The sequence below is a fragment of the Semicossyphus pulcher genome, unplaced genomic scaffold (genome assembly GCF_022749685.1).
Source record: "Semicossyphus pulcher isolate SPU_LCO1_2020_fin unplaced genomic scaffold, fSemPul1.0.p SCAF_20, whole genome shotgun sequence".
In the NCBI taxonomy this organism is placed as follows: domain Eukaryota; kingdom Metazoa; phylum Chordata; class Actinopteri; order Labriformes; family Labridae; genus Semicossyphus; species Semicossyphus pulcher.
In genome coordinates, this window is record NW_027211694.1 from 10,886,304 (window position 1) to 10,898,615 (window position 12,312).

At 41.1% G+C, this 12,312-nt stretch overlaps 1 protein-coding gene across 1 annotated transcript; it reads right to left on the reverse strand.

The window, feature by feature from the left end:
- Nucleotides 1-289: 289 nt before the first annotated feature.
- LOC138599578 (uncharacterized) lies at nucleotides 290-11,895 on the reverse strand. The gene is made up of 16 exons (XM_069671312.1): nucleotides 11,711-11,895; nucleotides 11,440-11,618; nucleotides 8,336-8,558; nucleotides 8,096-8,247; nucleotides 6,088-6,179; nucleotides 5,761-5,918; nucleotides 5,526-5,671; nucleotides 4,145-4,394; nucleotides 3,952-4,067; nucleotides 3,633-3,873; nucleotides 3,416-3,552; nucleotides 3,060-3,309; nucleotides 2,752-2,882; nucleotides 1,655-1,907; nucleotides 1,464-1,570; nucleotides 290-1,008 (listed from the first exon to the last, which is right to left on the reverse strand). The coding sequence occupies exons 1-16, from the start codon at nucleotides 11,794-11,796 to the stop codon at nucleotides 1,001-1,003; spliced, it is 2,529 nt and encodes an 842-aa protein (XP_069527413.1). The 5' UTR covers nucleotides 11,797-11,895; the 3' UTR covers nucleotides 290-1,000.
- Between the last annotated feature and the right edge of the window lie 417 nt (nucleotides 11,896-12,312).

A 12,312-nucleotide genomic window follows, 5' to 3' on the forward strand; every position in this document is an offset into this window, starting at 1 on the left:
TAGAAGGGACTTGATCAGTTCAGGGTAGCGGCTTTTAATTGTTCCTGACACATTTTTAGAACCTTTTTACTTACCTGTGTAAGATAAATGCAGTGATGTAAGAGATATTATATTTGCAGCTAAAATGTACCTTGTTGCTTAAACCTTACCTTCTTGTGTTTTTATTTGTATTTTTATGAGAATGTCAAATTGTGGTTCTACAGTATCTTTAAAAATATAATAAAACAAACACAACCACTCACAGAAATAAATCCTCCATGAAACATTTGAAGTTGCTTTTAATGGCGGAGACAAAACCTCTGCACGTTTGTAGAAAGAATGTGTTTAAATTAAGTTTCATGTAAAGTGTAACATAATAATAATTTAAATAAATTAAATTAAATTGTGGACAAGATCAACTCATACAGAGCATAAAATAACAAGTCAGAACATGTGACCTTTTACCTCTCACATTTCAAACATGATAAACAAGTGCAAAGACAGAAGAATCAACAAGTGAGGCATAAATTAAGACAAAAAATGTACGCTGTGGTTACAGGAATAGAGACCTTGCGTGTTTCTTTTTGCTTGTGCTTAAAATCACTTGTTTAAGTTCAAGTATAAAATAATAATTACAAGTACAAACATTGTTTTCTGGAGGAGCAGAGCTTTTCACATGACTCATTTTTGAGATTCCTTGACGTCCCTCGAGCCCTGAGCTTCCTGGTTTAAGAGTCATGGCTCTGTCGCTGATAATCACAAAGACACTCTGGTGGAGGGATGAAAACACACTCTCATCAACACACACACACACACACACACACACACACACACAGTACTATCCTGCGTCTATGAAGAAAGTAAAAGTTTTTGAACAGGCTCTCTGCTGTAATCTGTAATCGACTGCTCACCACAGCCGTTAATTTAACACAATTGTGCCTGTTTCTTCTCTCCTGGATGTTCCTCTGGTAATCTGCAGCTGCTGGGTCCTCTGGATTTCACTCTATGATAATGGACAGTTTCAGGTCTCTAGATAACACAAAGTAAATCAAAGCATGTTAGCGGTCTCACTCATTCCATAAATGATTTCTACATGAATTACAGTTGAGACGCTCACCCTGTTAATAGATATTACTTTGACATTACAAGAGATACTCTAAGAAAGTTACATGAAATACCTCTCACAAGCTAGTATGCTAACAATCTGGTTAAATCCAGCAGCAGGTTAGCTTAGCCTAGCATAAAAACGAGGAAAAAGCCCAGAAAAAGTGTAGCACTATGACACCACAAACAAACCCACCAATCAGCGTCTCCACAGCTCACTGATAAACATTATAGATCTTGTTTCCAGCTTTTTTTTTCTACTGAACTTTTCTCTTAAATTTCAAGGGAATGAAAACTTCTAATCAGACCAATAGGGTAAGTAAATCTTCCTCGCTAACTGGTTAGCACAAGCATTATTATCCAGTTGATTCATTTCTTACCTATTACATCGGCTGTGTCGTCAGCAAGGGGGTCATTGTTTGTTACATATTTGCTACCGAATATCTGCACCAGCTGGTCAAAGAACTTGCACTCCTGTTTCTCTCCTCTGAAACAGAACGATCAGCGCTTGTTATAAGACAGGAAGTTATGTCACAACAGGAGTGAATCAAATGTCATGAGGCGGGCTTACTTTCTGCCTTCCAGGAAGTGTCTGAAGTTGGCCCTCAGCCTCTTGATCCTGGTCTGACACTGTTCAGGAGTGCGTATGTAGCCCTGGCTGGCCATGACCTCAGAGATCTGGATGAAGATGTGTTTGTTTTTGGTGCAGCCCTTCAAGTTCTCCTGGATCTCCCCGCTCCCCCATATGTCCAGGAGGGCCTCGGTCTCCCCGTCACTCCAGGGAAGCTTTGAGCTTTCAGCCATCCACGGGTTACCTGAGGGGACTAACAGGTAGATCTTTATTAGTGTTACTGACAGTTTGAAAAAAATATGAGTTATCTGGACGACACTGTAATGTTCAGAGAAAAGCAAAAAAAGGAGGTAGAAAATAAACCATGACAATCAAAGTTTTTTTAAATTTAAGGATCTATTTTTTTTGACATCTTTTTGGTCTGAAACTTATTTTTAAACTAACAAAACTAAATAAATGAAGTAAAGCTGGACTCTTTTGCTGCAATGGCACTCAAATAAGAGAATTAATTACTCATTATTAGGGGTGTAACGGTATGTTTATTCGTACTGCATGCAGTCATACAAAGAATACGAGTGGGGAAAAACTGCATCCATGGCAGTATCCACACGCAAATCAAGGTGCCGGTAAAAACTCTTTGCCAACCACCATTAAACAAAAAAATGCAAAAGAAGAAGAAGACGCAACCAAACACAACTCTTCCAGATTATCACTTTAAATCAGCTGTGTGGGGAAATTCGGGTTCCCAGTGGACTACAACAGCGATGGAGTGCAAGTGGCAGATCGGTCGAGGACGGTGTGTTAGCTTTGTTCAACAGTTGTGCGGTAATTCAGCGAAAACACGTTGTCGAACATGCTCATGCATATTAGACGGCATCACCCAGATGTGCCAATCACCTGAGCTCAGCAAAAGAAAACTGGTGCCCAACAACTTCTCTCCACTGTTTTTAAAAGCCTCGCGATGTAAAAGCAGACAGGGCCAAAGACGTTACCGAAGCTGTTGGCACAGTATCTTTAAGAGGCTCATAATGACCTCACAGACCCACAAGTTAATCCTATAGCACAGTTTTTATTTAGTCTTTTATTAAAAGTTTCACCTTTCTTCTGACTAGAAACTGGTTCGTAGTCATCCGGCTCATCTTGGACTGAAGTATCTGGGACTGAGCTGTCCACTTTCAGCTCCTTTCTAAAGATTTCATCCATCTCGCTGAAGAATTTAAATTCCTCCCTGAATAAAAAAAAAAGAGACAAAAAGTTACCACCGGCTGTAATAAGCCAGCAACACTTATCCCATCTATATAACTAATACATAACACAGAGAGCTGTTTTAACAAGAAAACCAGACAAGAACTGAATTAAAAATGTGTTGAGAAGGACACAAAATTAATGTTTTGTCATCACTGACTTTTCATGTAGGAAGCCGTGTTTAAGGCGCTTGATGCGGGTGTAGCACTGCTCCGAAGTCCGTATGAATCCTTGCTCACTCATCTTATCTGAGATGTACACAAACACGTGGCGGTTCTTCTGGCAGCCCCTCAGGGTGAGCTGGACCGCGTCCTCACCCCAGATCTCCAGCAGGGTGCGGGTCTCCATGTCCGACCAGGGCGTCTTTCTGCTCAGGTCGCTCAGGAGGTGGCTGGCCGAGGGCTGATCGTCTGAGTGGAGGAGAAGCACATTTATTTGAATGAGTTTCAATCTTAGAATCTGACGTAGTATCTGCATAAGAAGAGTGAGAAGTTGTCTGAACATGTTTAAACCTACACACGTCAGGATCATTGTCCATGAAGGGTTGTAAGGTGGAGTCAGCAGCAGTGCTGTCCACATCAGCGTAAACAGAGTCATCGCCGAGCACCGGAGCAAGGAGGTGGAAATATCGAAACGCAGTCGGCCGCCCGCTTCTGGAAATCATTTGCTTTTAAAACATCTTTATAAGATAAAATTACCTCAAAATATATATCACTTTTTATCATCTCTTTACCTCCGGCTGTTGCAGAAACGCCTGTACGCCTTCTTCAATCGTTTGATCCGGGAGTGGCACTGCTCAGACGTCCTGGGGTATCCCGAGGAGGTCATCTTCTCAGCTATGTCGGCGAATATGTGCCCGTTTCGGACGCATGTTTTCAGGCTGTGCTGCACGTCATCCGCAGCCCACACCTCAACCAGAGCGACCGTCTCCTGCTCCGTCCACGCCGTGTTCAAACCATCTGCACCTATTTCACCTTTCATCAGTTAGAAAGATTGATTAGACTCGTATCTATTCGAGCATTTATCCTACTGCTGTGAGAACATGACTGTACCTGGCTCCTGCTCTGCTTGTTCGTCTCTTTCGTCATACTCATCCATAGAAACCGCCTCCTGTCCGAGTATTTGCTCCAGCTGGTTGTAAAATCTATAATCCACTCTTCTTCCACATCTATGTAAAGACACAAGTATGATCGTTTGTGTTTGCTAACAGATAAAAAAGACAAACTGAGGGAACATTAATCTCACTTCTTCCTGTCGTAGCACTGTCTGAAGTTGTTCCTCAGAGACTTGACCTTCCAGCGGCACTGCTCCGAGGTCTTCAGGTAGCCCAGGTCCTGCATCCTCTCTGAAATCTCGGCGTAAACGTGTCCGTTGTGGACGTAATCCCTCAGCGCCCTCTGTACGTCTTCTACGCCCCAGATCTCCATGAGCGCCAGAGTCTCCTCATCGGACCACGAGCTCGGTGCCGGTTTCTCTGTCGACATGATTTCTCCATCTGACAGGATAAACACAGCACGTTTCTCAACTGGTTTGTGATTCATTTGATGAATTAAGCACGACTATATACTTTAATTCAAGAAGAAAGGACATATTCCCCCTCCTACAAAATAAAAGTTGAATTGATTCAGTCCCACCCCCCCTTGGTTACTGTTACTACGTCTGTCAAGCTTTCGCAATGAAATATTATGCCGTTTTCAACTGTAACAGAGAAATGCTCAAAGGAAAGTAATAGCAAATTTCTAGAAAAATAGTTCCCAAATATCAGAGAGAAGTTGACAGAAAGGACAACATCACACATTTGAAAGCTACATCCAGAATATAATCTGTCAGCGGAGTGTTGAGAACGAAGAGGACATAAAAATCGAGGCAAAAGCTTGCCCCGGTCCCGATGCAAGTTTCTGGCACCCCACGTCTTTCAATTCATGTTAAAGAAAATCATGCCGGACAATGTTCTTGCACAGCAGGTCAATATATTGTTTAATTATGACTCCCTATAACTTTCATTATCTCATATGTTTTAGCCCATTGCTAGCTAAACTTAATGATCCCACTTTTTCACTTTGTTTAAAGCGTATCAGGACTGGATCTGGATTCACTTATACTTAATATTCAACCATCTTTGTTTGCTAACATGCTAACCTAGCCAAGTTAGTTAGCGTCTTAACTTGGAGCATAAACAGAGGAGTTTTTGTTGATCTTTGATGGATTAAACTGCGAGTGTGGTCTTCCACAATTTATAATCCATGTCCGACATCTCTCCTCTTCAGCTTTTGGCTAAGCGAAAAAGTGAAAAATATGACACCCCCCTCTAAACTTTAAAATTTGATTAGATCGTTTCAGCTAGCTTAAATTGCGGTCGTACTGGGAGTTGCTATGGTAACGCTGTAGTTGCCCTGTGTCTCGTCATGTTGCTTGTTGACCTTGTCTGTTGACGTTGATGTAAAAGTTGATAGGTGTATCACCACCTTTAGCCTTTTTAATGGCCTGACAGCATCAGTAAATATGCAGAATCGCACTCTGCTCGCTATTTCATAGGAACCAAAACAAAACACTACAAATGTCTAACACTGAAGTAAAGTAAGTAAAGCTGCCTGATATGTAACGAGCCAATGAGGGGAGGTTTTACCCGCTTCATTCACTGATTCAGCGTTGGAGTCTTCTGATATTTCGATGGAGTCAGTCACCACATGAGAAGACGTCGACGGCTGCTTGTCCAGGATTTGTTCCAGCAGATCGTAGAATTTAAAGTCGACTCTGTCAGTCCCAGAGGAGCTGCAGGCAGTAAAGGCAGCTGCATTAACGCACATGTAGAACCAACAGTAGATGAGGCTAAATTGTTAATATTCATGTGCAGTTTTTACCTCATGTTCTCCCGACACTGCCGATAGTTGGCTTTCAGCCGTTTGATCCTGGTGTGGCACTGATCGGCGCTGCGGGAGAAGCCGTTGGCGTTGAGTTTCTCTGATATGTCAGTGAAAATGTGACCGTTGTGTGGGTAGCGCCTCATGCTCTGCTGGAGCTGAATGTCAGGAAAGAACGTTATTTTAACAATCAGAATGATACGGATGTCATGCACATAAAGCCTTCATTGACATTGGCAACATTTCTCTTTCATTTTGAAAAACAAACAAAAAAAAGCATTCGAAACTTGGATGATGCTTTAACTGTTTAACTTCACTGTCTTCTACCTGTTGGTCTCCCCACAACTCCAGGAGGATGATGGTCTCTTTATCCGACCAGGGGACTTTCTTCCTGTCTTCCTGAACGCCCAAAGCGGACTCTGAGAATGCACAGAAAAAGGAAACTTTATTTCATGACTTTTATTCTGAAAACCCCATGTGGTTGACATAATAAATATTCAAGACATTTAAAATAATAAAGGTACACTGTACATGCCATTATTAAAGAGATAGTTTGGGTTTTTTAGCGCTTACTGTAGATAACAGTCAGCTCGGCCCTTGTTAGGAGAAACCGTACGGAGTTCCTACACGGTAGCTAAGCTCTCCCTTTAAAAGTTACCATTAAAACTGTTTTGTTTCTATAATGTTGGAACCTTTGTGCATCCATCATCTAAAATTTGATTTTTGAATTAAGTTTCTTAGAAGTTAGACAGAACTATACTGTTCTTGTTTATTGAGGTTTATTGGTTGTAACAAATTTCTAATAAATGTTGTATTTGCAAACCCCATCTCTGCTCCCAGTATCATATAATGTATCTGCAAAACATTTAACAAATACAATTGGAGAAACAGTAAGAAAAGAAGGTAATTAAAAAGTTATACTGTAGATGCAGCTTTAAAAACAACAAAAATATGAAACCTACTGTGTTTAAAAGTTTAGAGAAAGAGGCAGAAAAATATGCTTTGACTGCGTTTGACTGGAAAAACTTTCTTGCTCATTAATATCTTCTAAATATTTGGTATAGACGTATTTTACAATAACAACAGTCTTTAACCCACTACATTATGTATATTTTAGTGTTTTATATGCTTTTATTTTATTGTGTTTTTTTTTAATCTTTTACTTTTTTATATATTTATTTTAACATTTGAATTTTACTTACTTACTGTTTTTATCTGTTGTGCAGCACTTTGGTAACCTTGTTGTTTTTAAAATGTGCTATATAAATAAAGTGGATTGGATTGGATTGGACATTACTGTCTAAAGCCAGATTTTCATCAAAGTCTCCAACTGTAGCTTGGGAGTATTTCTGTGCATTTCCACAATTTTTTAATAATATGGCTGAATTATCCAGATATCAGAGACACACAGGTATCATCAATCAGCTATGGTCTGACGACGATATAGCCTCTGGGAATAATGGTGAACATGTCGGGTTTGTCGGGTTTAGCCAGCGTTTAGCGATAAACAACCTCCAGTTCAGACTTCCTTTTCCGTGGGCTGCATTGTTTACAGTCCAGTTAGCAACTTGAGAAGCAACCATGTGTTCAGATCAAAAGTGAAGCCAATTTTGTCCCCCCCAGGATATGTTACTAAAATAAACACCATAATTTCTTGGTTCATTAAATCCCCTAGAGGAGCGCCCGTTCATCTGTTTGTGGTGAGTCTCAGTTTCACTGAAAATACTAAGTTACACAGAGGGGCTGCACTCGAGCTAACTAAGAAGTTATGAACCCGAAAAAGAAATCCTTTTTCTTGTGATTTACTTTAATTCACGGGTGTCGTCTTATAAATTACAACATCATGATGCAGATTAGTAAAAAGTAAAAATGAAGCTTTGTCAGGTCTGTCCACAACAGGAGAAGAAAACTACTTTTAAAATGCTCCTTTGTTGAACGGAGGTCGGATCGATCTCATGCATTTGAGGAAGTCTGGCTTTCGCAACACAGCGTCAAGCGAATTTGTGTCAAGTTGAATTTTAGATCTAGAGCAGATTGTTAGCTGTTAGCATGCAGATGTCTGTTTATAGAGATTAATAAGAAGCTAAATCGTTGATGGGAGCCGGGATGTCGTTACAGCGGATTATGTTCCACCTGCTTTTGCTCCACATGGACTGTTTTCCTGCATACACCTGCTGATAGGTGACTGGTCAATACTACTTGGACTACAAACGTACCACAAATGGAAATCAGAACACTTCCCGTACTAAAATCGTATTGTGTTAAAAAACATCTCTGCTGTTACACTCCTCCCCTCCTACACCTCTCACGGTCAGTACGGAACATTTAAGCTTACCGATATCCTGTTGGGAGAAGGAGGGAAAGTTGCTGTCTTCAGGCTCTCCTGATGGCATTTCTTCCACCTGTGGCACTGAGAGGAAGTCCTTCACTAAAATTCTCCCCAGTTCATTATAAAACTTGCACTCGACCTGCTCCTGTCCTTTCATGCTACATCAAGAAGAGAGCACATAAATATGTTACATCAACAAACAACCTGAACTTTTCCATCACGTCTCCTCGCTGTAAACACACGTACTTGTTTTGGTAGCACTGCCTGAAACTTGATCTCAGCCTTTTCAGCCGTGTTTGGCACTGCTCTGGTGTCCGGGAGAAGCCCAGGGCGGCCATCTTGGTGGATATGACGGAGAAAATGTGTCCGGTTCTTTGAATTCCTTTCAGCTCCTGCTGCATCTTGTCTTCACCCCACGTGTTGATGAGGGTCAGCGTCTCCAAGTCCGTCCATGGAACGCTTCGAGTTCCTTAACAAGAAATATAAAACAGTGTTTCAAATACTGGAAATATTTTTCATTTTATTTCAACAATACAATGTGGCTTAATTCTGATTGTTTGTGCTTTGGAAGTATATACATTACTATATAGTCTAAATAACGGGAATACCTTAACATATGATCGAGTACAGTGGACAAATGTCAACAAATGTGTGGTTTGGCGAAGATTGTTTCAGAGTGAAGTTGAATTAGCAGAATTGGATTCAGACATTTTGCAGCATCGTTATAATGTTCCTCTTTATCCTGTGTAAATAAATATTACACTAAGATTAGGGATCCACAATATTATTGGCATGTCATCGGTATCTGCAGATTATGGCTTGAAAATGACGCATCGTCATTTTTCTGCCGATATTTTCCGCCGATAAATCAACACTAATTCTGCCTAAATGCTCGATGATTACCTAAAACAGAAAAGAAAATGTTACAAATAAATATGGCATTTTGTACATAACCTAAGTTTAAGAAGTTTTCTTATATTGCCCAGTGAATGTGTACATTTTAAAAAGCACTGTATCTTGTTATTTCTGCATCTGCCAGTGGGCCACTACAATAAGAGCAGGCATGATATCAATTCCACGACAGGGGAGACTTAATGTTCTCTGGAATTAGGTGGAAAAAAAAAAGTGCCTAATATATCGGTATCGAAATCTGCAAAAAGGGTTGGAAAATATCGGCACATCAAATATCGGCAAAAAATCCAATATCGTGCATCCCTAACTGTGATGTACGCATGTGTAATAGTCACATCGCAGGATGTGTGCTAGTGGAGCAAAATTGACTGAAACACCTCTATCCGCTGCTCGGTGCAACAAAAACTCGTCAGTTTCTCATTATCCATCACTAATATACAGGAAAAGTCTGTTATCATGGAAGAGCAGCTCTTCACCAGAGCACACAGAGACCTGACGCTGTGCAGCAGAGGCTGTGCGTCACCTGTAGGTCAACATGCACGCGACACTGCAGACGTTCACTTATGCCATGTGGCTTTTTAGTGAGTGAATTCCCGTGATCTGCGGCACCTCGTCCCGGTGACGTTTCACGCTGTGGCTACATAAACGGACAGTTCACGGAGCGTTTCTTTTTAGCGGCTACACTTGCAGCACACACACATCGTGTGGTTGTGTGTGTCTCAACAGGAAGTAGGAGACGGTGAGCTTTTGTTTCTAAGTTACCATCACCGAGCTGATCACGCTAAACATCAAATCAAATCAAACTTTATTTATATAGCACCTTTCATGCAAAAAGAATGCAACACAAAGTGCTTCACAGAAAAATTAAAAACATATCACTAGAATTAAAAACATATCACAATAATACAAATACTGGAAACTTGCCCCTCCCGACCCACCCGCAGAGGCACACATACACTTTATCACACACAGATACAGACAGATACAAATGTACACGTATGCACATACACACTCACAAACATACACCCACCCACACTCAGGATAAAACATGGTAGAGAGACATGGCAGGACACTGAGGAACAGGTGAGGAAATTGCCACCTATGGGAGCCATCCGCACCGGGAGGGGTCACAGTCTACGCCTGCAGGGAGTGCCACCCACAGAGACCACCCCTACCCGGAAAGACCGGGATAGACTCCGCACAAGGAGCAGAGCCCCACGGTCCTCCGGGCCTGAGGGATCTCCGAGACGACGTCCCCGTGGGCAGACCAGACACAACTCCCAGTGTGGAGGGCTCCCATGAGGAAACACTGGAGCTAAATAGTAAAAGGCTAAAAGACAATAAGATAGGCTGAGATAAATGTAAGAAATAAAATGATAAAAATAGAAAAAAATAAAAATAAAATAAAATGTATTAAACTTTGAGATAGAAAGATTTAAGAATAAATAAATAAATACAAATAAAACTGAGGCTTAGAAGATTTAATAATAATAAAGTGCAAAAAGAATTAAGAATAAATCAATAAAAATATTAGATATTAAAAATAGAATAAAATAGTTCAAAGAATAGGATAAATCAGTTAAAAGCCAAGTTGAAAATGTGAGTCTTGAGCTTCTTTTTAAAAATATCAACAGTCTCTGCGGTCCTGATGCTCTCCGGCAGGCTGTTCCACAAGTGTGGGCCACAGTAACTGAATGCTGCCTCACCGTGGGTTTTTGTTCTAACTTTAGGAATGACTAAAAGGCCGGTGCCGGAGGACCTCAGGGTCCGCGAGGGTTGATATGATAAAAGCAGTTCAGATAGATAAGATGGCGCAAGACCATTAAGACATTTAAAAACTAATAAAATAACCTTAAAATCGATCCTGAAACACACGGGGAGCCAATGCAGCGACTTTAAAACTGGTGTAACACTTTTTCATGCGGGTGTCAGAGTGGCTACACCAAGTGTGGAAGAGAATTTTGTCTTGTTAGAAGAAAACAGACTTAAAGTCCCAAATAATATAGAGTATGATTGTTAATTATTTAAATGTATATTAAAGCACACTGCGTTTATCTGGTATAATTTCCTGTATTTTTTCGCAATAAAATGCAATATCAGTTTATTCCAATGTTGTGCAGCCCTAACTAAGATGCATGATGGGTACAGGTACTCTGATTACTTTTCTTTTAAAGGGCATATTGCTATGTAAACTAGTTAAATCATGTAACATTCTTTTAACATCACCGTAAAAAATCTATAATTCCTGCTCTAAATAGAATCTTTAAAGCAAGTTTAACGTGAGCTGCAACAAATTGATTAGTCGAAAATTAGCGGGCAGACATGTTGATCATTGATTTCATTGTTTCAGTGGTTTCTCAAAAAAAAAAGCCAAACACTTCCTGTTGGCAGCTTCCCAACTGTTTCATGTAAGACGAGTACAAAAACAAACACTGTACCGATTTCCAGGCGGCTCGTTTGTCCGATAAACTGCAGTTCATCGTCGCCGTCTTGGGGCTCTTCTTCCTCGATGACCTCCTCTACATCATAGGTGACCTCTGGAACAGCTGAGGGACCCGAGGAGCCGAGCACCCGCTGGAGCTGCTCGTTAAACTTGTACTCCAGCCTGGAGTTCCCTCTGGTGTGAGATCAGGACACAGAAATAACAGGTCAGTTGGAAACACAGTCGCAATGATTGAAAAGAAAGATGAGCAGTAATGTAACTCTCACCTGTTGTTCTGGCGGAAACACTTCTTCAGGCGTTTGATCCTGGTCTGACACTGCTCCACTGATCTCATGTAGCCTCTCTCTGCCATCCTCTGTGCTATCTGCGTGAATATGTGACGGTTCTTCAAGCAGCCTTTTAAAGCTCGCTGCACCGAGTCCTTCCCCCAGATGTCGAGCAGGTTGAGGGTCTCCTCGTCCGACCAGGGAACTTTTGTGTCCGTCACTAGTGGGAGAGATCCTTCCTGAGAGTCTACAATGAAATAGGAAGAGTCATTCACAGGCGTAATCGTAAGCCCCTTTCACACATGCTCTCCTGAGAATATCCAGAAACATTTTGTCCGTTAAATTTTCCAAAGGTGCCCTGGACACTGGATAAGGACGGGGAGTAGCGACGTTATTCTTCTTGGCCTTCATACACTCATAACACTGTACCTTATGCTGTTTTTAAGGTGATAGAACAAGTTAGCTGTGTTGCTTTGCGGCGCAGACACAAGTTTCATGCACTTCACCCTAAACCCGAAATACGAGCGACTTGCTCTCTTCCTGTTTTGGTGCAACAACAAGCAGCATTCAAAACACGAGTGATCGCTAGTAGCCTACGTGAC

Coding starts and splice junctions, on each gene's coding strand:
- LOC138599578 (XM_069671312.1), bottom strand. CDS start 11,796: ATGGCAGAGAGAGGCTACATGAGATCAGTGGAGCAGTGTCAGACCAGG. Junction 11,619..11,710: donor TGTTTCCGCCAGAACAACAG/GTGAGAGTTACA, acceptor ATCTCACACCAG/AGGGAACTCCAGGCTGGAGT. Junction 5,919..6,087: donor AGTTGTGGGGAGACCAACAG/GTAGAAGACAGT, acceptor CCTGACATTCAG/CTCCAGCAGAGCATGAGGCG.